The 27,987-nt window shown below is 41.9% G+C and overlaps 1 protein-coding gene and 1 non-coding gene across 4 annotated transcripts in view; one reads left to right on the top strand and one right to left on the bottom strand.

The window, feature by feature from the left end:
- Positions 1-27,987, bottom strand: part of MAOB (monoamine oxidase B) — a 114,833-nt gene that overhangs the window by 57,108 nt on the left and 29,738 nt on the right. Inside the window, exons 2-3 of one of the 3 annotated variants that reach the window (XM_025857625.2) lie at positions 11,599-11,693; positions 10,489-10,626 (exon numbers count right to left, since the gene is read on the bottom strand). The exons of 1 other annotated variant lie outside the window; for it this stretch is intronic. In XM_025857625.2, coding sequence (XP_025713410.1) covers positions 10,489-10,626; positions 11,599-11,693 — 233 coding nt within the window. The remainder of the gene's footprint in view (positions 1-10,488; positions 10,627-11,598; positions 11,694-27,987) is intronic. One more of the 3 variants, XM_073901905.1, reaches the window with a different exon arrangement.
- On the top strand, positions 20,927-21,032 carry LOC112813045 (U6 spliceosomal RNA). The gene has a single exon (XR_003205430.1). It is a non-coding gene; the product is annotated as a U6 spliceosomal RNA (small nuclear RNA).

Raw genomic sequence — 27,987 nt, 5'->3', positions numbered from 1 at the left:
GAGAAATGGCGACACAAATACACGGAATGTGCTGACCTTTGAGGTCTGTGCTACTCAGTATGGTAGCCACGAGCCGTATGTAGCTATTGAGCATTTTGTATATGCAGCAAGTCCAAGTTGAGATGTGCTAGAAGTATACAATACACACCAGGTGTCAGAGGCTTAGTACAAAAAAAAGAATGGAAAATACCACATTAATCACATTTTATATTGACTACATGCTGAGAGATGACACTATTTTAAATATGTTGGCTTAAATAAAATTATTAAAATTAATTTCACCTCTCTCGTTACTTTTCAATATTGTTACTAGAAACTTTAAATGGCATGTGGCACATCTATTTCCATTGTGCAGTGCTGTTTTAAGCTATTTTGGTGAGTATTCCCAGATTTCATATATATGTCAAAAAGAAAAAAATTAATGTATTTTGGTTCTCTGAACTTAGGTTGCTTAGAGATTAGTAAACTCTGACATGCTCACTGTCTCCTGAGGGTTCTAGAGGAACAGAGGCATTACCACTTAGTAACCTGAAGGGAAGGGCCTCGACTGGGTTTAATAATAACATCGGCCCATATGCCAGGACCTAAAGAAATCAGAGGAGAGCTGAAGGAAACAGAGAAGGTAAACACAACCAGGAAAGAAAATATTATTCTCTCTCTTCTATTATCTATTTGCTCTTGTTTGTCTGGGCATGTGAGTTTAGTTGCAGCCAAATGCCGATGGCCTAGCCTATTAAGAATACAGGACACAAATAAAGAAGGCAAGAAGCCTGCATTTAAAAGGAGGAAGAGTTATAGTTCAGTGTATAAGGAGCCTGTAAAAATATCTTCAGGATGAATGTATTGGCCTGGTTCTCTTCAGATAGGAATTTGTATAGCTTCATCCTCCGTGGTGCCCTTGCCATTCAAATTCTTCCTTGGTACTAAGAATCCACACAATCATTAGAGAAGTTTTTCAAAAGGAAAGTAAATAGACTCTAGCCTTCCTAGCAAAACATTCTTAGGGTGCCTGGGTGGCTCAGTTGGTTAAGCGACTGCCTTCGGCTCAGGTCATGATCCTGGAGTCCTGGGATCGAGTCCCGCATCGGGCTCCCTGCTCAGCAGGGAGTCTGCTTCCCTCTCTGACCCTCCCTTCTCTCATGTGCTCTCTCTCTCTCTCATTCTCTCTCTCAAATAAATAAATAAATAAATAAAGTCTTAAAAAAAAAAAACATTCTTAGTAACTTCAGTGTATCAAAGCAGCCTTACTGGTGGGGATAAGGTTAATCAGTATCTTCTGTTAGCATCTTTTCTTTCAAAGCTCAAAGCACTAAAAGCAAGGACAAATACCTTTCTTTTGCAAATGGAGAAATCAAGGCACAAAAGCATAAAGACCATGGCCAAGGTGGCACAAAAGGTCAACAATGAAGTGTGTGTGTGTGTGTGTGTGTGTGTGTGTGTGTGTGTGTGTGTGTGTCAGGCACTGGGAAAATTCTGCAGCCCACTAATAACAGGATAAGAGCCTTTGACATTCTGCATTCAAACAGCTGTTTTGGGATCTAGACTGTCTAAACTCAAAGGGTTGAAGCTCAGTCACTAAGCCCAGCTGGAAGCAGTTTGGTCATTGTTAATAGATATATAACCCGGGAGATTGCTGCTGGGCAGATGTGAGTCACAGAGTCAAACCTCTTCTCATAGTCCATGAGCTCTCAAAAGTAGAGTCTGTGTCTAATTACATTTTTAAAAATAAAAATGAGAGGAGCTCTTTATAAAAAAAGTTCCAGCAGTATTAAAAAAATTCAAAGAAGCAGGAAACAAATTATCTCAAATTACGCCCTCCAGGTTAAAAAACAGCTATAACATTTGGTGCCTGACATTCCAGACCCTTTTATAAGCATCTACAAGACAGAAAGATGGATGGATGGGTGGATGGATGGGTGGCTGGCTGGCTGGGTGGGTCGATGGATGGATGGGTGGGTGGATGGGTGCGTGGATGGGTGGATGGGTGAATGAGTGAGTGGGTGGGTGGATGAGTGAGTGGGTAGGTGGATGGATGGATGGACAGATGGATGGATAAATGCACAAATGGATGACTGACAGAGGTAGAAAGGAAACAAAAAAGAAAGGCAAGGAGGCAGGAAGGAAAGCGGGAGGTAGGGAGGAAGGAAGGGGGGCAAAGAAAGAAATGCAAGTATCTGAGGATCAAATCATACTATATTTACTATTTTTAATGACCTAAATGTATTCAAATTTAATGGAAGAAACACAGACAGAAGTGAACTGAAGGAAGTACTCAATTTCATATAAATGTTGCATAACCCTAAGAAACACTGGTTCCTGAAAGACCCCTGTAGCAGAAAGTGAAAAGATCATAAAAACCATGCAGCGATCTGAATGTGTTTTTTTTATTGGCTCCAAGTTTGATTTTGGTATAGACTGATTCCATGCTATGAAAGACGTCACTAGCACTCAATTTGCTTATATTTCTTCTCACCTTCTTCACATTCTGATTTTATAGATGACATCATTTTTTTCTTTTTTTCTTTTTTTTAACCATATAAAGGTTGTTTTAAAAATATAGGCCAGGAGCGCCTGAGTGGCAAAGTCGGTTAAACATCTGACTCTTGGTTTTGGCTCAGGTCATGATCTTGGGGTCATGAGATTGAGCCCCACATAGGGCTCTGTGCTCAGGGCAGAGGCTGCTTGAGATTCTCTGCCTCTGCCCCTCCCGACCCCACTCCTGTGCTCTCGCTCTCTCCCAAATAAATAAGTAAAAATAAATAAATAAAAATAAAAATACACTCTGTAGTATATTCTGTACTACAAACATAATTCTTCCAATTCTTTATATTTAAATTTTTATTTAAATGTATTTACTGTTCAAAAACAGTTTCACCAAGGCTTATCCACTCTTGAGTTCTCTGAGTCCTCATCTGATGACACTTTGAAGTGGAGTGCTGTTATGACCAAATTTTAAATTGTGTGCCACTGGGTGAAACAGGGGATGGGGATTAAGGAGGGCACTTGTGATGAGCATTGGGTGATGTATGGAAGTGCTGAATCACTATATCGTACACCTGAAACTAATATAACACTGTATGCTAACTAACTGGAATGAAAATGAAAACTTAAAAATAAATAAATAAATAGGGTGCCATTGGCTTAGCGGACAGGGTGCATGCAGGTGGCCAGGAAAGAGATGTCACAGGAGTAAGAGGCAGAGAAAGTGGGAACGCATTGGCAAAACTGTTGTCTGGATAATTTGAAAGGCACACTAAGTACTTACCAGCCTTGGCACTCTAAGGGAAATTGTTGAAGAGTTTGTGATCGCTGGCTTTTATGTGTAATACATTAGCTTTCAGCAACAGTTGAGCTCTGGGACTGAGCAGCCAGGATTGGAAAGCTAAAGTTTTCCTTGCCATCAATTCTCAAATTTTATGATCTAAGGCTGCTCTCTTTTCTGGTTTGATTGTGGCGTGGAAATCCTTTTTTTTTCTCTGTATTTTATTTAGTCATTTTTTGGGGGGGAGCTAATTTCCTTTTATATTGAGAGGGGAATCTTTGATCTCACAAATCTGACACTGGCTGTAGCCCAAACTGTCTCAGATTCAATTACTTAGCCCACTGCCTTGCATACTAGTGACCTGTGTTAGATGCTCAATACATGTTGAATGATTTGGATAGAGTATGAATGCCTCATTGAAAGTAACTGACTGGAAAAATAGCCACTATATTACAGAGTGTTCTTACAACAGAATATTATATATCTGTTCAAAATGGGACCTATAAAGAACTTTTTTTTTAAACAAAGGACTTTTAATGACATTGGAGAGTATCTGTGAAATATTCATGCGTGAAAAAGCAGACCTAAAAAACCTTTTTTAATATGAAAAGTATAAAAATAGGAATCCAAGAATGTTAAATATAAACAAAATATGCTCTGTGTGTGAATGTGTATGTGTGTGTGTGTGTGTGTGTGTATGTGGGTAATCCTGAAGTACACACAATGGGACACTATTCATCCTATTTTCAAACAGGGTTTGACAAAGTTTCATCAGGAAAGAGAGGAGGATACAGGGCTTGGGAAGGAGCCAGGGTGATAACTGTAGTCAACTGCAGAACATTTTAAGGAAAGGAAAATCTTGAACTGGATTTTTCCAAGATGCGAGCGTGTAAGTTTGCAAGGAAGGAGGGCGGGCAGACAAACCAAGTACTGGGGCTCAGAAGGAAATGACGGAAAGCCTCTCATCCAGGGGACAGCAAGGTCAGTGTATTTTTGGCACCCAAAGACCTTAGTTCATGCTCTGACCCCATCGCTTCCCGCCCTCTGCAATCAATCTCTTTAGCCTTTATGTTCTTGCCTGTGAAATGGGACTAAAACTTCTAGTTCACAACCAAGTAACTCACAAATAAGATATTATGTGTAAAAGCACTTGCTTGGTAGGATCCAGATGTCCATACTGCAGTAGTGTTAACTATTGTTATCATTTCCTGGTTGTTGCAAAGGCCAGGAAAAAGGCGAGGGCTCTGTGAGCAACAGACTCGGAATCCATGTGTAAGCCTTTCCGCGGGCTGCTGCCAAGGGGGTGGGGCAAGGTGGGCCAACACATTTCAGGTCGTCTTGTACTTCCTGTCAATCCCTTGGTACCCGCAGGCTGCCAAAGCTCTCTGTTCTGTTACCTGGTTGTCCTTATTGGCCACCATGCTTTGGTGAGCTGGGACCCTTTCACTGCATCTTCTTTTTTTTTTTTTTTTTAAAGATTTTACTTATTTATTTGTGTGCGAGAGGAAGAGCACAAGTGGTGGGGGGGTGGGGGGCGTGAGGAGGAGCAGAGGGAGAAGGAGAAGCAGACTCCCTACTGGGCAGGGAGCCCGACTAGGGGCTCAATCCCAGGACCCTGAGATCAGGAGATGCAGGGTTCGATCCCAGGACCCTGAGATCAGGACTTGAGCCGAAGGCAGACACTTGGCCGACTGAGCCACCCAGGCACCCCCTTTCACTGCATCTTCTTTGGACCACTTGGCCGCACCCCATGATGACATGGTATAGGGGCTGTCAAATCTGGCACAAGGCTGAAGCTGAAGGCCTATTTCCTTTAGTGAATTTCACCACTGTAACTGAATTCTATACATTCTCTGCCCTCCGCCTTCCGCGTGATTTAAAACGAACTCTGCGCTGCCCACAACTCTAGCCACTGTTAAGTTTATCCAGATGTGTGTATGTGTGTGTCCACACATAGAGAATAGGCTTACTGATTTTATCATAAATTAAGTTCCAAATGGAAACCTCAAAGGCCTAGAATAAATTCATCTCCTATCCCAAAATATTGCTCCAAATCCAGCTGTTGAAGGCATAATTTTCAGCAAATTATTACATGTCAAAAAGCTGCCTGTGTTTTCTAAAGAACACAAATGAGCACTTCGGTTTCTAGAATAACCTAAGATTCAGAATGATCCCTAGACAAATGGGTTTTACTCGCTGAAGAGGAAATTACTATCCTCCACACTTAAAAAAAAAAAAAAAAAAAAAACCTCCTACAATGATAAGAGGTATTTATTTCCAACAAATAAGAAATGTCGTGGAATGTGGGTGGGAGGGGAAGAGAAGGTTCACGAAGCCCATCTCGGCTAGGGCAGACTCCCGGAGCCAGTGAGCTCTGCGTGGCATGTGTGACGTTCCTGTGAAATGGGCAGCTGTTCCTGGGCAAAATGCAAGTGTTTGTCTAACCTGTGTGACGTTCCTGTGAAATGGGCAGCTGTTCCTGGGCAAAATGCAAGTGTTTGTCTAACCTGTTCCCGGGGACTTCTATCATCACGAGAGAAGCAAGTGCACCCTGGCCGCTTCCCTGGACTAACAGGACTGGAGGCAGTGGTGTGGGGAAAGAAATTTTAAGAGCCTGAAAAAGACCGGACACCTCTGATTTGCTCATTTCTGGGAGATGCTGAGGTCCTGCGTGAAAAACGCAATTATAATTTGGATATTTTGTGTCTTGATATCTGGGCTCTCATTCTGTTGCCATTCCCTATTTTAGTATATATGCTGCCGAAGCGAGCACCTGTTGCCATTCCCTAATACAGAGAGCGAGTTCAGCACCTGTGATCTCTTTCACGAAATTCACAGAACAGATCTTGTCGCTAGAGACCTAGTTTCCACTCTCTGCCTTTGACGGGCCTTTGGTGTACTGGATTTTCAGCTGGATTTCAGAGTTCTCAACAAGTGGAGGTGGTGAGCCAAATGGTACCTCCTCCATGAGGTTGTGTGAGCAAAGGCAGTTGTCGTAGCAGGAACAAGCTGGCAATATATTTGAGGGAGGTCTCCTCATTCACATGCCTCTTCGAGCACGGAGGCTGACCACATCCAGACACACAAGGGACTTTGACAATGAGCTTGGCTTCTGACTGCCAGGAAGCACACTAAGACCAGAGTATCTTTTTTTTTCCCCTCAGTTTCTCCAGATAGCTGAAGTTGGTAAATGATTATCAGTGTGAAGTTGGGCTAAAGCAGTTTCATGTTTGACTAGACTCTGGTTCCATAGTTCAGACTCATAAAAGCTTCCGAAACAGAGAAACTCTATTCGCCGCTAGCCTAACTTGTACCGAACTTCAAAAATTTTCACCACTTTCAAGAGAAGAACCCAAGAGAATAAAACACAAATGAGAGAACAACCACACACAAACACACACACACACACACTAGATGAAAGAGAAAGAGGTGTAAATCAAAATATAGTGAAGTTCCTTCACTTTTCACTTGTCGTCTTTTTCTTTTTAATTATGAGATAGACCCTGAAAGAGAACAATGTTTCCAAGTCACTTCCAAGGCACCTAAACAGCTGCCTTCTAAATCATACTAGCAGAAATTAGCACGACTATTTGCAAAACAGATGAACAATTTCAGGACTGTGAAGCTCTAACAGAGGTACCACAGATTTCAGAAGTGAGGAAAACACCTTCCAAATTAATAAAGATTTGAGCTGAAGTGATCACTTTTCCCACCAATAATGAAATCCCAATGTAGCTTGGTATCACATTTTTTATTCACGAACGAGGCTTTGGAAAACCACACCGTAGCAACATAAGACAGATCTATGGTAGCACTAAAAATGAATGCCACTCAGCAGTAATAAACATTTCTGACAGATCGGAGGCAGACAGGAAAGAGACCCCGCATATCACAGCACACACCAGGGGTTTCTGGATGCTTGTTATGCCGGCATGAGCACACCCCATCTATCAGCCGACTGTTCCTTCTACAACTACCAGGGCCCTGGTGATACTGGGATTCATCATTTCTTAAGAAAGACACCCTTTGGGGCGCTCAGTCATTAATCGTCTGCCTTCGGCTCAGGTTATGGTCCCAGGGTCCTGGGATTGAGCCCCGCATCGGGCTCCCGGCTCGGCGGGAAGCCTGCTTCTCCCTCTCCCACTCCCCCTGCTTGTGTTCCCTCTCTCTCTTTCTGTCAAATAAATAAATAAAATCTTAAGAAAAAAAGAAAAGAAAGGAAGACACTCTTCCTTTGGAGAGCTAGCCCACTGGGAGCTGCCGGTCCCTCCTCCTTTTATGAGTAGCTTCCCCCCCACACACAGTTTCAGTTCCAACCAGCGTATTCTAGCTCCTCAGCCTAATGTTATTAAATCTGCCCATAAAACTCTGTCTTCCATTAACAACCATGTAAAACATTAAAAAGCAGATTCCTTGAGTAGGCTGATTTGAAGAGCAGGATCTGACAATATGGTAAGTGGCATACATGATACTCTCAGGTTTTGGCTTAAGAAATACACGTGCGGGGGTGGCTGGGTGGATCAGTCGGTGAAGCGTCCACCTTCAGCTCAGATCATGATCTCAGGGTCCTGGGATCGAGTCCCACATCAGGCTCTCTGCTCAGCGGGGAGTCTGCTTCTCCCTCTGTGCTCTTTCTCTCTCTCAAATAAATAAATAAAATCTTAAAAAAAGTACACGTGGGGTTGCTGATGAAACAAGGCATGAATATACTATATGTTTGCATGAACCACAGTTTGTGCTTGGCAGTAGTCATTGAAATAGGCAATAGAGAGTAACCTCCATATGCCTACAAGACTGCCTACCATGACAGAGGAGACAAATTTCTGAACTTCTTAGGCATCAGGTCTCTATCACTATTTATGATCTGGATTTGACCACGGGAGGTCAAATTAGCACCTCTATCGAGACTGAAAAAGACCTATATTTCACAGCCTCATTAGGGTTTCAGTTGTCTTGGCAGTGAGAATTAATTACAGAATAAGTCAGTATATCAAACATATCTCTATATATACGTATGTATCCGGTATTTTTTAAGTGTACTAATATTTCTCATTTCCTCCAGTAGAGGTCAGAAGATAGCAATAGAGGAATATGAAAATCTACGAAGCAAGAGAGTATTTTCGAGTCATTTTCTCTAGGATTATGGAAGGATCTTTAAATTGCTTTTCGTTACCCACCTTTTCTAATTATATTTTTCCTTTTGTAGTCATTAAAAAGCAATGGCATTTATCTGAAATTTTATAAGGAGCACTGACGGCATAATGTATTTACCCGGTATCAAGTCAGAGATACTGCTTAATTATTTGTATTTTTTTTTTCTTAGCTGCACACAGACTATTTGAAATCATCTAAGAAAGCGGCACATGTGGCCATCACTCTGAAAAATTATTTCAGTGTAACATCATTTCTGCAGTTGATGACTGCGAGCAATCTCTTTCAAACAAGGAACTTAATGTCAGCCGTAAGATTACCAGAAGAACAAAGCATCCTGGGCATAGCTTCTGACTGCCAAGAAACCCAGCACACACAAAGACAGAGACATGAATATAATCTCTAGTCATTTCCTTTGTCTGGAAAAACCTAAAAGAGATCCTAGTGTTCTGGATCAGTCTCTGAAAGTCTTCCATATCAGGACAAGGAAGACAAAGAAATCGCGGTCAACATGACCTTCATTTAAAAGCAAGGAATCCAATGAAAGATGTTTATTAAGCTTGTTGATTGATGTTCAAGAAATTGCACTATTGCCATGCTACACTTTCACTTCTAATTCATGTGTCTCTTTTTCTGCTAGACACAGATGGAAGCAAGGTGCAAAGGCTTATAAAACAAAATCTGAAGGTCAACCAAAACATTTATGTATAAATTAAGGAAATCTTTTACCCCCATTGAACCAAATTAGATAGGTGTTTATTTCTGTTTTATTAAATGACTCATAATGTACAGTCTGCTTTTTGTCCTTCTTGATATTATCACTCACAAATTATATAAAGGTGTCAACTTTGTTAATGTAAATCAAAATTGACTGCTGCTAGTTACTTCTGTCTTCTAAAGGGATGATTTCTACCAGTGAGGAGTATGTCTCTGTACTGCTCATTTCCACCTGCAAAGGCAAGTATGGAAGAGAGGAAAAGCTGAAGTTCAAAAGACAGGAAAAGCTGAAGTTCACTTCCCTGCCAGTTCTCTGTGGGACTCCAGGGTTGGACCCAGAGTAGGTGACTCTTTGCTTGTCAGAGAACAGTGACTTTTTGGACCAAGACGATGATTCTGGGAAAAGAAGGACCTGGGAGATTTGAGAGGAGTCTGAAGACAGCAACACAGTGGGTGACTTGGATGCACAGAGAAGTGAGGCCAGTGAGAAATCCTTAGGGGGCTCATTGGTCTAAGAGCTTATCAGAGTAAGAATGTCCAATATTCAATTCTAAGCTATTTGTGTTTCTGCAATTAACCCCCGCCCCCACACCCCTCCCCCGCCATTGCTCAAAACTTCGATCAGGTCTGTTGCATGCAAATGCTTGGGATGGTCTGAAGACAATCAAGATAAAGATGTGAATTTGAACACAGGTTGGCAGGGAGCAAAGGGAAGATAAGAGTCACAGGCTGTAAGATGTGAATGAGCATAGATTTCATGGAAGCAGGAACCATGAGCCACAAATGATCATGGGAATGGTAGACCCAGTAAACTCACAGAAATTTTGGGGAGATCAATGGAGCTTCCCCACAAAAGATGGACTTTGGGGCTTGAGCCACTTTTATGTTAATCTCCAAAGAACAGTAATATTAGATGATATATGGGATACAATGACAAAATTTCAAAATATTATGTTAGGCATATTAGGCATACTACAAATACTTTTCACAATATGAAGTCTAGGGCCATATTTATAAAACTGTACACAGGTTTTTGTATCACAAAAAGAGCCCAGGTATTTAAATAGAGGTATTTAAGAAATCAATCACAGACATCTTTTTCTCTATTGGTTTTGTTAAACTTTTTGCCAAACGGGCAATGCCACTTTATCAATAACCTTCCTAAATAGGTTAGAATTCCCACCTAGCTCCCCTTTGATGACAATGAAAACATTCTCGGAATGGTTGAAATACACTTATGAAATACATATGCATCATTCAGGAATGAAGTAGATTCTCTGAGCAAAGGATCTGGAATTCATATATGGAAAGAGCTATAGAGAAGTCTTCAAATCCTTCAAAGGTTGGCCCAGGCTTACCTTTACGTGGTAGATGAGACGCTCTACCTCATTCACTTTGTAGGTCTCCAGTCCTAGCTCCTTGGCTAATCTTAAGATACGATTCTGAGTTGGCCCAACATAAGATCCTCCAAGGTCCACATATTTAACCTTTTGGTTCTGTTTTCCCACAGAAAAAAAAAAAAATATTTTTGAAAATATTCTTCCTAAGATTAAAAAAAAAAGAGAGAGAGAGCTCTGAAATAAGCAAATTGTCATGTCATGGGTTATAGACACACCTTGAAGTGTATCCATGGAAAATGGGATTCTGTTTTCAATGGTACTTCCTTCACGTGACTTAGTTATTAAACCATTCTTTAAAGCAAATTGGACTGAAAACTTTAAATACGCAACAGACTTCTGAACCCCATCACTTACAACATATATCACATCATGGTTTGGTTTTTGTAAGCTATGAATTATCGCTGAATTTCTCTTTATTTGGTACTTCTGGTTAATTCTGAGATGCTTAATGCTGGAGAAAACCAAGAAAGGAAATGATCACTTCTTATGTGATTAATCCAGACGTTTGAAAGAAAGAATTAGGCAACATTTGGCCATAATTTGAACCTTTGAAATTGCTCTTATATGTTCATAAGCAAGTTTTCTATATGGTTACAAATTGGCTTCACTTCCAATGACTAAGGACCGATCTTTGAAGAAGGGACTAGAAAAGCTCCCTATGTCTGAAGGTGTCCAAGCATAACCAGATACCTATTAGTCAGGGACACCATAGAAGGCCCTCCTTTTCTGTTGTTGTTTGTTTGTCATCTAGCTGCCCTGCCCAACCCCCCCCCCCAAAGGTAACAGAAGTTTCGCAAAGGTGGGAATCTTTATTTTATTCACTGATGTATTCTAAACGCCTCTTTATTAGTGCAATAATTCATCCGGGAAGTGCCAAGCATCATGAGGTAAGCAAAGAGACAGAAGAAAATGTTGGAAAGGGTAGCAAATTGAGAGAGAGGCTGTGGAGAATGTTTCAAAGTAATTTCCACTCTCTTAATAAAGAGTCAAATGAAATTCAAGACTTTTAGAAAAGAAAATACTCCGCTTCGGTCTCACATTTCTTTATCCCCATCCTTAGTGTCTTACCCTGATTGTGTAAGTCCTGCCTCCCACCCGGTCCCGGGCTTCCAGAACAACCACATTCAGGCCAGAGTCATGCAGAAGCTTGGCCGCTGCCATGCCTGGGGGGAAAACACAATAAGAAATCACAATCAAACACAGCACAGGGACTCCAGATAAGGGCCTCACGTTAATCCCAATGAGAAAAGTCCGTGTTGGCTCACTTACATGGCCTACTGTTACCTTCACCGTACAGGTGGCTAGGGTTTCTCAGTAAAGGCTCAGATTCCAAGTCTGGGAAAGCAACTGCTATTTCTAGCAAGAACAAAAGGGATTTCATCTCTGGTAAATGTCTCAAACCTTAAAAACATCTTTGGTTACTATATCAACACATCTATCTCTAAGGACTAAGTTGCATGACTATGTGTCTGACAACACAAATAAAAATACAAGGCCACACTTCAGAGAAATGTATAAGCCCGAATAGGCACCAGACCAAATGTAGCCATTGACTTCATTCTCCAGGTAAATCTGGAAAAAAAAAACCACCATTAAGTCAGGGGGAGACTAGGCCTTCAAAGCATTTGAGAGGACCTAGAATTGACTGCTAAATTCTGTGTCAACATGAACTTTTGGAAGTCGGTGTAAAGTTTCAAAACCAAAGACATAAAATTTCAACCCACTCTATGTTCTAGTTCTCCATGGGACCGTCACCGAAGAATGAAATGACTCAGTGCATTCACTCAATTATGACTGTAGGCAAAAATACTTAATGAATGCCGGAACCACCCCGAATTACATTCTTTAAAAGAAACACAGCTTTATTGAGGAAAATTTACATACGACAAACTTTACTCAATGAGTTCAATGAGTTATTTTTTGTTTTGTTTTGTTTTAAGATTTTATTTATTTGACAGAGAGAGACACAGCGAGAGAGGGAACACAAGCAGGGGGAGTGGGAGAGGGAGAAGCAGGCTTCCCGCCGAGCAGGGAGCCCGATGTGGGGCTCGATCCCAGGACCCTGGGACCATGACCCGAGCCGAAGGCAGACGCTTAACGACTGAGCCACCCAGGCGCCCTGAGTTCAGTGAGTTTTGACAAAGTACAAACCTGACTGTAGAGTCCATATATGTCTTTTTTGGTATAAGCACATCCTAGGTGAAGTTTTTTACCCCAGAGATCTTAAAACCCTGCATTTTCGAAACGACTCTTACAGAGTTCAGTAAGATGGTTCTCTTAGGAAAGACAGGAAAACTCTGGAACTCTCACCATGATGACTGGATTTCCTCAGTTCTAATTACTTTCATCATTTGCCTCATGACAGCAAACAAAATCAAGGAAATGCCAAGACGCTGGGCCTTATAGACAAATGAAACAGCTTCTATCTTGTCTTTCAAAAATAATAGTTCTGGGATTTTTAGACCCCCCCCACCAAGTGCAAAGAAAAAGAAAAAGAAAGAGTCCATAAAAAAAAAAGGAGCTAATACTCATCGAGTGCTCACTACATTTGAGACGCTATTCTAAGTGTTTTAATATACTAATAACTCAATGAACTCTCACCACAACCCATTGAGAAAAGGCACTACTGATCTTCCCCTTTGACGGCCAAGGAGACTGAAACACGCAAGGTCTCACAAGGAGCTTCACTCCAGGGTCAGAGTTCATAAACCATGCGTACTGCTTTCCACAGGGACTCAGAGCCATCATCTTCACAGATCACATCTCTCACTTTCTGCTACAGGGGGAAATTACATTTTCAAAAGATCTTTTTCACTTTATTTGGCTCAGTGTGTTTTTAAAACACACTTGTATCTTGCGGTTTGATAAGCATCCGTCTAACAGAAAATAGGAGCCCACCGCAAAAGCCAAGGCTTTGTTCGCTGTCTATCAGCGATCCTAAAAGAGGAAACCCACTTTTTAAAAGAGGCGGATCTGACATTTCATTATTTGAGTTCATCTGTCTCTCCAAGCCCTGTCCTTGGAGGCCGGGCAGGGGCTTTGAGGTGTTGGCAGGGTAAGGGTCCTGAAGTCCCCGGCCATCCACACACAGCGTGCACAGCATTGCACAACCCATCATTTGGAAAGATAAGGTTCGGATTTTTAACTCCAGTGCTAATTTTATCTCCACGAGGGAAAAAAAAGGAGAAAATATTTCTATTTATCTATTTTTTGAACATTTCTATTTAGATTCAAAACTGTAGACAATTCAATGCCATTTCTGTTATCAAGCATCAGTTCGACAAATGAAATATGAAATAACATGCAGCCATAGTAACCGCCGTTATCGGGGAATTCAGATGGACCCGCTAACACGCTGAAGCTTAAACAAAGGGATTCAGAATGAAATACAACATCACTCATGCACAGTAGCATTTTCTAGTCCACGAAAGGCACTGTCTTTTGGTCTGTGCAGTTACCCAATAGTATCTGATGTTAAACATGAACAGTTATTAAAACAAGCCAGGGTCTTATCAAACCATTCAATAGAGACTTCTCCGTGCCCAGGTGCCTTAAAAAGTCCTACACAGAAAACTACAAAAATATCTTTAAATAGGGCAAAATGAGACTACGTGTTTGGAAATACCTTACAATTGGTCTAATATTCACGGGGTGGGGGGTGGTGAGCGGTGTTCAATTGCTTGTTGGGACATCAACGGGCAAAAACTGATTTGAAAAATAATTGGTCCGGTCCATGTATGGGGGGTTTAAGGAAGTCACTGCAGTTTAGGAGGAGGAAACTTCAGGGAACCTAAGAAACTGAGGATCATTTGGTAGACTTGGGAATCCAGTCAGGAGGTGATTAAGATTAAGGGGAGCCTTCGGCTCAGGTCATGATCCCGGGGTCCTGGGATCAAGCGCCGCATCAGGTTCCCTGCTCAGTGGGGAGTCTGCTTCTCCTTCTCCCTCTGCCCCCCCCACACTCATGCTCTCTCTCTTTCTCTCTCTCTCATATAAATAAATAAAATCTTAAAAAAAAAAAAGATTAAGAAGTAGCTCGCCAGAGGTTCCTCACTGATGACTGGGGGAAGGATGATGGTTTAACCGATGGAAGAATAAGCAAATACTGAACTCCACAGAGCCACCCCAGCTTACAACAGGGTTATTTCTCAAGAGTTCGTTCCTCTGCCAGTTGCTGGGAACTTTTTTTTTCCATTTTGCCATGGAACAAAAATAGGAGGGATGATGCATTCTCTGGGAAGTCTGGGAATTTTACAATGCAATACTAGGGTGAAAAAAAGAAAAGAAAAAAGAAACCAACCCCAAATCAGAAAGTAGCAGACATACGTTTGCCTAAAAAACACTAGACGTGACTGGTACTGTTTAAACACTCATGCAATCATTTCCAGACACAAGTGAAAAAACAACAGCAGTTTTTAAAAAAAGAAAATATTCACAGTAGTGACAGCCACCGTCGTAAAGCATCGAGCACTTGGTTTGTTCTGGGTGAAACGCTTTCCAAGCAAAGCTCATTGGGTCTTCACCATGTGGGGAGGTATTATTATCCTCATTTTAAAAAGAAAAGAAAAATGGGGGTTTAGAGACATTCACTGACTTGCCCTTGATTACACACTCAGTAAATGACAGGGTCAGAGCTCAGCCCCAAACCTGAACTCTTCGCTACTAACCTTGGACCAAAGAGGAAAAATTAAAAATACAATAACCTTATTACCCTGATTGATGCAAAGTATCTTAAAACATTCTGCTATCATGGGCGCCTGGGTGGCTCAGTCGGTTAAGCGTCTGCCTTCAGCTCGGGTCGTGATCCCAGGGTCCCGGAATCGAGCCCTACATCGGGCTCCCTGCTCAGCTGGGAGCCTGCTTCTCCCTCTGCCTGTCGCTCCCCCTGTTTGTGTTCTCTCTTAAAAAAACCAAAACGAAAACAAACAAACAAAAAAAAACATTCTACTTTCCATCTAAACACAGGACCCTTAAAGTGTCAGTTTTTCTCTTCAATGGATATTTAACTTTGGTAACCAATTGAGGAGCGAACTTCGAATCACTTTGTACTTTTAAAAAGTTAATTAAACCGGTGCTTGACATGCAGGATCAATTAATATTTCACAAACGAATTACCACTGGCACATTCGGTGACAGCCCCTCTGTGCCTCCGAAAGGCCCCTGATAAGATCATCTCATGTGACTCCAGATGGTGCAGTGGCTACAGTATTTTGGCTCAAAGAGTCTTCCTTGGATGAACGACGAATAGCACGACACATCTGAGTCTAATGCCTAATGCCATGAAATCATAAAAACGTTGCATCCTTCTTCTCAGGCAGTTTATTTGGAAAAGAGTTTCATCAAAGTGATGATTATCTTGATGACTTGGAGCCCTCCATTGGGAGGAGACATACAAATTATTTTCAATATCTAAAAATTATTAGCATTATTAGCATTCAATGCTTCCAAGTTTTCATGTCATGGAAAATGACCCAAGAGTTGGATGAGGCAGGAGAATGGAAAGTACTGGCAACAAAAGGGTGGTTGTTTTTTTGTTTTGTTTTTTTTTCCCAAGGTGTCTTAGGATCGGTGGAAGGGTTAGGACGGGGAGGGAAGAGAAAAATCGTCATCCCCACTTGCCTCATGCTTTGCTTTGTCAACCTGGCTCACGTCCTTCATATCGAAACCTGAGTATTTCACGAAACTTTTTCAAAAATGCAAAGTTAATTGTTTTGAAAACATTATGAAACATCAATACTTCAATACCATGTAAGGACTTTTTTTTCTCAGTCTAAAACTACGCACCCACCCCCCAAAAAGTATCATGTTAACCAAAATTGACGAAGAAATTCGCTGTACCTCAAAGCATCTCTAACCTTATAAACCTGGTAAAAGATATAAGCATTCCCCCAGGAAGGATGAAAGCCAAAAATCTGCAAATAGGCCTCGACAGCTCTGTCACTTCTGACAAAGCAATGGTTTTATGAGAAATTTCTAGAAACAACCAAGTGACCTTCTGATCAAAGAACTGGGGTTCTTTGATGTCTCTAAAGAGAATGCCTTTTAGTTATTTAGCACAAATACACACACACACAAAGGGCCTGGGGTAAGATGAAAATATCCCCTGTGTGAAATAAATTCATTAAAGGAAAGTGGTATTTGTAGATGGAATTCGGTGGTTAATTGCTGAACTCCAACACGGAGTAGAGAGGCAGGTAAAAACATCACAAAACAGCTAACATTTTGAGCTCTAAGTGTTTTACATATAAGAATTTATCCTTGGGGCGCCTGGTGGCTCAGTCGTTAAGCGTCTGCCTTCGGCTCAGGTCATGATCCCAGGGTCCAGGGATCAAGCCCCACGTCGGGCTCCCTGCTCAGCAGGAAGACTCTCTCCCACTCCCCCTGCTTGTGTTCCCTCTCTCACTGTGTGTCTCTCTGTCAAATAAATAAAATCTTTAAAAAAAGAGAAGAATTTATCCTTTCAACAACTCTGTGAAGTGAGGAGATGTAGAAAATGAAGTGCAGAGAGGCCAAGTCATGTGCCCAAGGTCACAAAGCTAAAAAGTGGCAGAGCCTGTATTCAAATCCAGACATTTGGACTCCAGATAACAAACATGTCCAGCAGCCTTCCTCACACTAACAGGTGAAACACAGGGAGCCTTCCATTAAACATCACGGACCATACAAGTAGCAGGGCCACTGTGGGCACATTCTGTGCCTTTGTGTAAATTACAAGAAGATGCACACAAACCCTGCAGGTAAATTTCAAAATGGTGTCCTGTCCTTCTTTCAGTGGAATGCAGCACACATGGGCCAAATGGCTTGGCTGGCAGAATGTGGGCTGGACCGCATGCCCTCTGTCACTGCATCAGCCTGGCCACCTTGTGCAGGGCACCTGCCTGAACAGATTATGCTGTGGCCCTGAAACTCAGAAAACTTATTTCCTGGATGATAAGAATTTAATCATCCATTCTTTGTCTCCTCAATCCTAGGACACAGTTGGCGCTTAGGTGATTATGGAATGGATTCATTTAATACCCTTCAACAAAGATGACATTAAATCACCTAGTCAATAAATAAATAAATGGCCGTGATGGTGTCTATGGAAACATAATATATTTGATTTAGTGTAAGAAACTAAAATATTTGCACACACTGAAACTGATTTCCTCTGGTCACACCAGCAATGGGAAAGGGGGGCATCTGGGTGGCACAGTCAGTTGAGCGTCTGAGTCTTGGTTTTGGCTCAGGTGGTGATCTCAGGGTCATGAGATCAAGCCCCGTGTGGGGCTCCGTGCTCAGCACAGAGTCTGCTTCTCTCTCTTTCTCTCTCCCCCTGCTTGTACTCTCTCTCTCAAATCAGTAAATAAATCTTAAAAAAAAGAAATGGTAAGGGACACCTTTGACTTTTTCAAAGGGAAAAAGCTGGAAAGAAAGAGCCTGCCGATATTAACCACCTTACATTTTACAGCACTGTAGTTTCCTATATTCACACACATTCAGTCCTTAACATGACCTGTGAGGCTGGCATTATTATTTCTGTTCTTTAGATTAAAAACTGGAGGCTCAGAGAGATTCAAGGGCTTGCTCAGCGTTACCCAACCAGCTATGGCAGAGTTAGAGCTAAAATCCAGTTCTGTTTCTATGTCCTCTATGTGTTTTTCACTAGTCATTTCATTAGTCACTCCTATAATATACACAATGGCCTGTGTTTAGAAAAATTCCCCAAGCATGCCAAGTTTTAAAATTGAAATATATCTTTATTCGTTCTCTTGGAAAGAATACATGGATAAAAATCACCTGCAGCCTGTCCGTGCCCAAAACCTTGAAAGCATATTACAGGACAATCTGAAAGCTTCTAGAGCAAATGCAGTGCCCTCAAGGTCAGCTCCCCTGAACTACAGCTTAAGTGCTTTGGCCAAATGGTTCTTTCTCCTTAAGTACAGACTGACTTTCCCGAGAACGCATCAACCCAACTCTTTGGAAAAGAGAGACAACGTGACATAAACCAAGCCTACCAATGTGTACCGTCATTTCGATCACTGAGAAGCAACGTCTACTAGGCTTAGGCTATTGACGTCTTGCTCGCAAATATGAAAAAGATAGATTCCAAGCCTTCTTGGAAGCCCTTTGCTCTGCTTTCTCTAAGACAGACAAAATATCTAACAGAAAAAACAAATGACAATCGCTTCCAAAATGAAGGGGACCTTTACCGGAGCCTCAGGCTGTGGGATGATTTATGTTCTTGAAAAGAATAAGAAACATCAAGCATTCGTGAGTTGCCATAGAAACCTCTCTCCAGATGATACTAGAATGAGATTGCTTCCAAGGCCTTTCAGAATATGTCTAAAGCCATAAAAATTGTTTCTTCATCATGGCTTTATATGTAAATGATTACATTTTCTTAAAATGTCAGCACAATCAGAATAAATCTTATTTCATAACCAAGCTTTTGTCTTTACCCTTTGTTGGGGTAAAGTGGGATAGCTTTTGTGTGCTGTAATCAGGGTAGACAAACTTTGTTTCCACTTTACCTCAACATGGAGGCCCATGGAAAAAAATGCAAACCCAGAAATTACAGCTCTGTCTTTTTCAGTTTTTTAAACGAAGACTGTAATACACAAACTTGTTACAGAAAACACAACTTTTAATTCACCTGCCTTGAATCCTTTTGGAAATTCCATGGAATACGTATAAATAAGGGGATCAAGAGCACACCTACTGTGGTGAGCACTGTGTAATGTACAGAAGTGTTGACTCACTATATTGTACAACTGAAACTAACAGAACACCATACATTAATTATACTGGAATTCAAATCAATCAATCAATCAATCAATCAATAGTAACCACTCAATAATTATAGGATTTTTAGTGAGTTATGGTAATTGAGATCCTAACAATCATTATTACCCAGAACATAATTCTCAGATGAAATTTAAAAAAAAATTTTTTTAAGAAAATTCTATGCCCAACGTGGGGCTTGAACTCACAACGCTGAGATGAAGAGTCACGTGCTCTGCTGACTGACACAGCCAGGCGCCCCAGAAATGTTTCAAATACTATTTATATCGGGAAATAGTAGCAGAAAACAAGGAGTTAAATTTATCTATCCTCAAACATTTAAAAGATTAGTACTATGGAATCAATAATTACTACTAGAAATCTTAGACTGATAAAAGCAGTTTTCCTGAGACATATCTAATCATTAGGATAGAAATTAACTACTAAAAAAAAAAAAACCTTGTTTTTTAAGTATAGAAGGTAATCATAGGATGCCATGAGTTTCCTTGAATGTAACTTGAGGAGGACATATCTCATTGCTGTGATAGTAGCCTTCCTATGGAGTTTTGGACTCACAAACATTTTTTCAGGTAGAATATAAAATTGGAGAGCTATCATTCCCCCTTGGGCTCACCCGCTCCCTAGATCCTAGTCTCTGAAAGAGCTAGGTATTTATTACAAATGCCCTGAAGAGGGTGAGAGGCCTGCTGTAGATTACCTTGAATACTTCTCCACGTACTATATGCTAGCTAACTGAACATGATAAAAAAATAAAATAAAATAAATAAAAATAAAACAAAACAAAAAAACACCTTTTGTCACGAAAAACGAGATGATGAATTTTAAGAATTCGGGAAGGAGAGGATAAAATGTGGGCATGGCCAAGGAAAAGAAGTCTGGGTGAGATGTAACAAGTAACTGGAAGAAATGAAGTTACAAAGGAGTGGTTCATCTATGCCAACGTCTGGCCCTCCCCCTCCATCTTCTGGAAGCCTACTGTGGAGCCTGGCCCAGAGGCTTTACTTTGTTCCCCCCTAAAACACTCCAGTGAAACCGAAGACAAATGCAGTCAGCTACAGAGGTGTGCAACGACCAGAGTGGAAGGAAAATGTCTCCGGGTTCAAGGACAAGGCAGACCACCACCATTCTGCAGAGAAAGCTCTAGAGCTAATAGGCCACGGCCTGGCTGTATGACCTTGGGCAAGAGTCCTCACGTCTTCCTCACCTGTGATTAAATGTGGCCCTTCTCATCCTGTGATTAATCTAAATGAGACAGGACAATGATTTTAAATAAGCTGGGATTTCATAACCCCAAAGCATCTAGCCCAAAGCCTCTCCTGTGGAGCATGAAATTTGGGTGACATCAGTACGTTTTAGAAAAAAAAATGTGACTTTTAGGGGCACCTGTGTGTCTCAGTCAGTTAAGTGTCTGCCTTCGGCTCAGGTCATGGTCCCAGGGTCCTGGGATCGAGCTCCGCATCAGGCTCCCTGCTCGGTGGGAAGTCTGCTTCTCCCTCTACCTTTTGCCCTTCCCCCTGCTCTCTAATAAATAAATAAAATCTTAAAAAAAAATACATGTGACTTCTGTGCTCATGGGGGACAAGGAAATGCTGATTTAAACAAAGCTGGTTTACTGCTCGCTTCGGCAGCACTTACACTAAAATTGGAACGATACAGAGAAGATTAGCATGGCCCCTGCACAAGGATGACACACGAATTCGTAAACAAAGCTGGTTAAGGATAGGTGTGCTAAGGTAGTTTTGGGCAAAAGGTGACCTACTCTGAAATGCATCAAAAAATAAGAGGGATCGATAGAGAGAGAGAGAGAGAGAGAGATGGGACAGATGGTTACAATGGAAAAAAGCAAAAACAGCAAAAATGTTAACTATAGAATCTAGTTGGTTGGTATGTGAGTGTTGACTGTGTAATTCTCTGATGATTTTCGTAGTAAGAAAATTCTGGAAAAAAAGTTAAACCAAGTGGTCAGAAGGTACAAACTTCCAGTTATAAAATAAGTCTCGGGGATGTAATATACAGCATGGCGACGGTAGTTAGTAATTCTGGACTGATATTGAAATTTGCTGAGAGAGCAGATCTTAAAAGTTCTCATTACAAGAAAAATGCTTCTCTAACTACATATGGGGCATGTTAACTAGACTTGCGGTGCATTTTGCAATATATACAAATAGTGACTCTTTGGGCGGTACACCTGAAACCAATATGTGTTAATTACATCTCAATGTTTTAAAAAACACTGTCCATAAAATCAAAATTATGAAGTTGGTTATCTGAAATTGGAAATGTGTAGATTTTCCTAGATTATATATATTTTTTAATTGCAAAATACTTAAGGTTTGCCCAGCTTAAAGATGGATGAAACACTGTTCAAGTACAAATGCTGAAATGTTTGCTGACCTTTGCTGTATCAACAGTGATTGTTAGTAATAAGTTGTAATGGTGTCAGTAACGTGCTACGAAGCTACTGTAAAATAAAATAGAAATAAACACACACAAAGTTAGACCAGTTTCTGTTCAGCTGGACTTGTCAGAGACTTTAATTAATATACTGCATGTCTCCATCAGGAGATACTATACTGTCATTTCTTCATCTCCGTAACTTATTGCGGGACAGGGGATGGAAGTGATTTTCTAGAAAGGCAGAAATGTCCCCTTACATATTTTGGGAAACACTACCTAAAGCCACTGGTTCACTTGGTCAGTGTGGCTACAATTGGTGGTAGGTCTGTCACAAAATCCTCCTCTCAGACAAAACAAAACAAACTTCTCCCCTCTTCCCTCAACAAATCAAACGTTCTCAACCACACCACTGTCCTTAGGCAGCACGTCTTCAAGGAACTGATGTCTAAGCAGGACTTGCTTCTAGAAGAGAGCAAAGCTGAGCAGGCGAGGCACCACGGGGGTAGGGGAGGAAGATGGTGACTATAATGTATTTGGAAAGGGAGCTTCCTGGGGAGGCTGGGCGTGTACTTGGTTCAGCCGAGGTACTGAAAAGCAGGAAATGGTGGAATGGAGAAGGAAAAAGACAGAATCTTACCAAGATAGGAAATAGAAGTTTCCCTCCTAGGGACATGAAGTGCGGCAGGATCACCCAGGTTGAAGGCAGGCCAAACAGAGAAGGGAAGTCCAGGAATCTGGAAGGACCCGGGGCAGGGCCATAGCTAGAGTCTTGGAGAAGGGGGGAAAGTGGGCTGCCACCTCTGAGGTGTTGTAAGTTAGCCAAAGGATAACCAGATGAGGGAATTTGGGGTAGCACGGTGTTAGGGGTTGAACTGTGTCCTCTCGAGATCCATATGCTAAAGTCCTAACACCCAGAACCTCAGAATGGGAACTCCTTTGGAGACAGGGTTGTTACAGAGGTCATCGAGTTAAAATGAGGTCATTCAGGTGAGACCTAATCCAGTATGACTGGCGTCCTTATAAAAAGGGAAAATGGGGTGACAGGCATGCACACACAGCAAAGACCATCAGAGGATGAAGCCAGAGGTCAGGGTGAAGCCTCTGAGGGTCAGGGAATTGTCAAAGATTCCAACAAACTACCAGAAGCTAGGAGAAAGGCACGGAGCAGATTTTCTCTCCTAGTGCTCAGAAGGAACAACCCTGCTGACACTTTGGTTTTGGAGTTCTCACTTGCGGGCAATACCTTTCTGTTGTCTTAAGCCACCCAGTGTGTGGTTCTTTGTTACAGCAGTGCCAGCAAACTAATACACACAGGAAATTTTCTTTTCCATATTAAGGTAACATCACTGTTCATTGAACTTACTTTGGGATAGCATGGTGACAAAAGCCCTAGATGGCCGGGTCAGGCTGACATTTCTTACGTGCTATGGAGCCCTGGGGTGTTGGTGGGGGGGGGAGGGTTAGGCGGAGAGGGAGGGATATTTGCCAGCAGTGTTATTTCAGGACCTGGGAAATGGGGCACTAGCCCAAACAGGTGTTATGTGAGCAGTTGGGTGAGTCTCATGGTAACGGAGCTTAAGGATCTGAGTTTCAGCCTTTGAGCTGTAAGCAGCAAAATAAAAAGCAGGTCTTGCAGCATTCAACACAGAGCAGTAAATAATAATCAGGGTGCATCAATCGACCTAGAACCGAAGTGAGGAATGGAACTTTCTGGAGATGGGAGTTAAGAAATTCCCCTTGCCAAGGTTATACAATTTCTATGCTTCATACAAATTCTGTAGTATTTTTAGAATGTTGAATATCAAATCTGTCATTAAACTCGACTCAAAAATTAAATGACAGTCGACGCCATTTATGAAACGATTCACCTTCCTGGGAAAAATTCTGCCTTCAGAATCTCATTGCTTTTCTCAGTGCCAAGGAAGAGCCACGGCCCACCCAGACACGAGAAGTTTCACCTGCCAGCTCATGTGCTCCTGGTCTCTGGGCCCTCAGACCAGGAGGGATGGAAACACGGCAGCCAGTCAAGTGTGAGCTTAACCAGAAATGGGCCATTCAGAAACGAGTGTGTGGGAAAATGAGTCCTTTTAGGTCTTCACAACCACTTTCAAATAGAAGTCAAAGGGGTGGAGGGAGCAGTTCTGGCATTACAACATTGACCTCAATGTTACAGGCCAAGTACCTTCTGGGTTGTTTGTTTTTAGATTTTATTTATTTGACAGAGAGAGAGAGCACAAGCAGGGGGAGCGGCAGTGGGAGAGGGACAGGCAGACTCCCCACTGAGCAGACCCGATGCAGGGCTCAATCCCAGGACCCTGAGATCATGACCTGAGCCGAAGGCAGTCGCTTAACCCACTGAGCCACCCAGGCACCCGTTCTGGGTTTGTTTGGTTTTTTTAATCCAACCTGAAAGACTCACGTTAAGACTGTAAGTCGCATCCCGTGTAGACCTAGAGAGTGTGTAGACCTAGAACCACACCGGAGCAAGCAGATGTGTGCTCAGCATCCAGCATACTCGCGTGTGCGCACACACGTGTGCTGAAACTGCACAGCACACATGACCAGGAGTACTAGCTGGGGTTCCGGGCTGACATGGACATAGCAGGGGCACAAGCTGCCAGTCACTGGGGGATTATGTGTCACTCTTCTTGCCAAAACAGGGAGACAACATACAGCTACTATCCTCATGCATAATTGTTTCGTTTTTTTATTGACTCAACTGGAACAGTCCTTGTATCCAGAATTCCAAACAGGTAAGCGAGGAGTAATAAAGAAAAAGGAAAAGATATGGCTCTCCTGGCATACACCATTAAGGTCAGTGTCCTGTGGGGAGTGTGAACTGATCGGTGCTGGTGGGAGGGAATAAGGGCAAAGGGCAAAGGTGTGTTTTCTTAGAAGCTGTTTTCACATTTTAGCCTTGGGGCTAACCCTCCTCTCCGCTTTATCATCCCCAGCCCAAGATCGGCTTCTCTGGCAGCAGCCTACATGAGAGACAAAATACATCTTCCATCACCGGGGAGAGTCAACAATCCCACCTAGGGTTCAGGAATTTGCCCTCCAAAAAAAAAAAAAAAAGGAAAGGAAAGAAAAACCCCTACAGGATATTTTTAAGAATTGTTCAACTATTTTAATTTTGATAAAAGACCCTGTTGAAATCCTAGTGTTTTAAAAATCCAATGATAACAGCTTTTAATCAAGCTCATATGTTCCTCTCACTGTACTTTCTCTTATTTGTTCCATTTTACTAAAATTTTAATTATGTGGGTTTCTTTTTCCTTTTAAAATAGAAAGCAGTGGATCCAGAACCTTCCCCCTACCACAAGCATCCCACCATCAATATTTACTAGAAAGCTCCTTCCAGCACCTTGAAACGGGCTGCCCATTCTGTGACCATCTCAACATAAAATTGAACTCCAGGCAAAGCTGACAGCCCAAAAGTACTTTCCCAAAATGTGGCCTGTCTCACTCTGGCCTCTGCCCTCCTAAGGAAAAGCACTTGCTGATGTGGCTACAAAGAATTTTCTTTCACATTCCTAGATGCTCTGGTAAACTACTTCTACCTCACACCTCCTGAGTGCTAGCCCCTGGAAGTTACACATTGCCTGGGCTTCTCAGTTATGGATATTGAGGTTCTGGCAAGATCTTGCCTTTACTTTGCATTCCAAGTTGAGGATTGAAAATCTAAAAGCAGTGGGGAGCAGGGCAGAGTAGGCAAGGTATGAAGTGGGCAGATGTAATGTAAGAGGCAGGGCCAAGGAGAGATAAAGACTGTGTGCCTTGAACAAAAGTTCTTAAATCAAATTTTAAGGGAACCTGGGTGGCTCAGTCGGTTAAGCATCTGCCTTTGGCTCAGGTCATGATCCCGGGGTTCTGGGATCGAGTCCTGCATAGGGCTTCCTGCTCAGTGGAGAGTCCACTTGTTTCTTCCTCTCCCTCTGCCCCTCGCCCCCCACTCATTCTCTCTCTCTCTCTCACACACACACATGCTCTCTTTGGCTCTCTCTCAAATAAATAAATAAAAAGCTATAAATTAAAAAATCTATGAAAAAAATTATAAAAATTTTTAAAAATCTCAAATAAATAAAAATCTATGTGAAAATCTGTTAAAAACTCAAATTTTAAAGCACTGGAAAGCCATCCCCAAATTATGGAAGACTTGGCCCAAGGGCTACCAGTTTAGAACCTCTGCTATAAGCCAGATCAGAGGTAGGTTGAAACCTCTTCAGGTCCAGCCAAAACCCAGCTTGTTCCTTGATAAAAGACTTAAAAGAAAGCCAAAATAAGCTGGCAGTGTTTGTGAAGACAAGGTCTCAAATGGAACTCAGATGAAATTACTTACATGTTTATTAGATTCAACTCTTTTTAGGGAAAATTACAGTCTAAAGCTCAGTGAGAAATCCTGGATTCAGTTGTCAGGAGTTAGTATCAGAAGAGGACCCGCCACAGAAAAATTAACACTGGTGCAAAGATTTACAGAAAAACAAAATATCTATTGCTGTTCGGGAAAATTATTTCAGGGGTGTCTGTAGCTGGGATCCAGTTTCCCCATTCATTTTAGGACACCTGCTCAGTTACCCCAAATCAAAAATAAATTCATGCACTTTTAGCCAGAATATCTAGATTCCGTGTTGAGTGGTGGGCCCCAATCCCTGCCAATCCAACTGTCTCAATTCCTTACGTTAAATTGCTTATTACCCCAAAAAGGAAATTTTAATCTTTCTACAAAATTAAACATCTCGCATATTCTGGGTCTGCTATTAATAAGATGATCAAATTTATCCCCTTCTTCAAACCTCAACTTCCTAACTTGTAAAAGCATATAAAAATATGTATCCCCTACCTCACTGAGTAGTTGTGTAAAGAAATTAAGGCAAAATATATAAGGTACTCAGCGCATCGCCTGTTGCCTGGTAAATACCCAACAGTATCTGTTCAGGGAATGAATGAGTCCAACATCTTTGGCAAGTATTTGGCTTTGAAATTGGAGGAATTAAGTCCCAACCCCTTGGTCTCTGAGGCACTGTAGTCTTGGGCAAGGAACTTCTGAACTCCTCCTAATTCCAGTTTGTAAAACAGGGACACTACCTTGCAGGCGGAGTTGATGCAAAGATGACGTGTGCAAAATTACTTGCATATCCTGGGCCTGCTCTTGCTATCTGGTGATAGGCAGGCTGGGCTTGGAAATTAATTATGCCTCTACTTCTCCTTCCCTTCCATCACCCTACAAACACTGACTGACGACTTAAGGCTTTTTATAGCATCTCATCAACTTTTGACTCAGTATAGATGATACTCTATAGACCACGACTTAACAATATTAGCATAACCTCCTAGGTTTTAATATTTCTTCAAATTGTGCAGCACACACACAAAAAATGACCCGGTCTTAAACTACCTTCTTTTCAACCTATAACAAAGCAACTGGATAAATTATATCAGGAGCTGGATGAATGCTCACTGACCACAGCAGAGAGGAGGGAAAGCGATTTTTCTTTCTCTGTTGGTAACATTTTTATCACGGACCTAGTGCAATCTAAGCAGTATCTTTTGATTAATCACCACCAGGAGTAACATTTGAACATCTCTTTGCTAATATTAAGACCATTGTATTTGACAGATCCCTTCAGGCAATTCAGTGAACGATGCCTTTGAACTTCTGGGTGTAGTTTCCCACTGTCCAAAATGGCTATTTCATACCTTTTCTTAAACTTCCTACATGACACCACCCACCCCAGCCCTTTGCAGCTTATAACTCTGCTTCATTTTTTATGGAACTTGTTCATCTTTTCACAATAAATGCACATAGACACCTTCGCCTGTGCCTGTAGGCACTGCTTTACAGCTTATGACTTAAATGAGCGGCTTCTTTAAGGAAGCCAACCCTCCCCCGCTCTGTCCGGATCCTATTCCCTCCAGGGTTTGGTCCACTGCTCCTGTACTTCTCCCACTCCCTCTAGCCTGGATCACAGTCATCAGCGCACAAACCTGCTCTGGCATCTCCCATCTTGAAGACACCTGTGACCCAACATCTCCTTTTGCCTAAACCCCTCCCCTCTGCGCCCCTTCACAGCACTTCTTCAAAGAGTTCTCTACATCCATTGCCTCTATTTCCCTATCTGACTCCGGCCAGGTCTTCATCTCTACCATTCCTCCTAGACTGCTCTTGTCAAGGCCACCCGTGATTTTCACATTGCCAAATCCAATGGGTCAAGTCTCTGTCCTCAAATCACCCGCTCTCTTAGCAGCTTTTGAGCTCATCCTTCTTGACCCACTCAC

Source organism: Callorhinus ursinus, unplaced genomic scaffold (genome assembly GCF_003265705.2).
Source record: "Callorhinus ursinus isolate GAN/ISIS: 27379988/994484 unplaced genomic scaffold, GSC_fseal_2.0 scaffold16, whole genome shotgun sequence".
Lineage (NCBI taxonomy): Eukaryota > Metazoa > Chordata > Mammalia > Carnivora > Otariidae > Callorhinus > Callorhinus ursinus.
The sequence above is the reverse complement of the archived record's forward strand: the minus strand, read 5'-3'. Positions and strand labels throughout refer to the sequence as shown.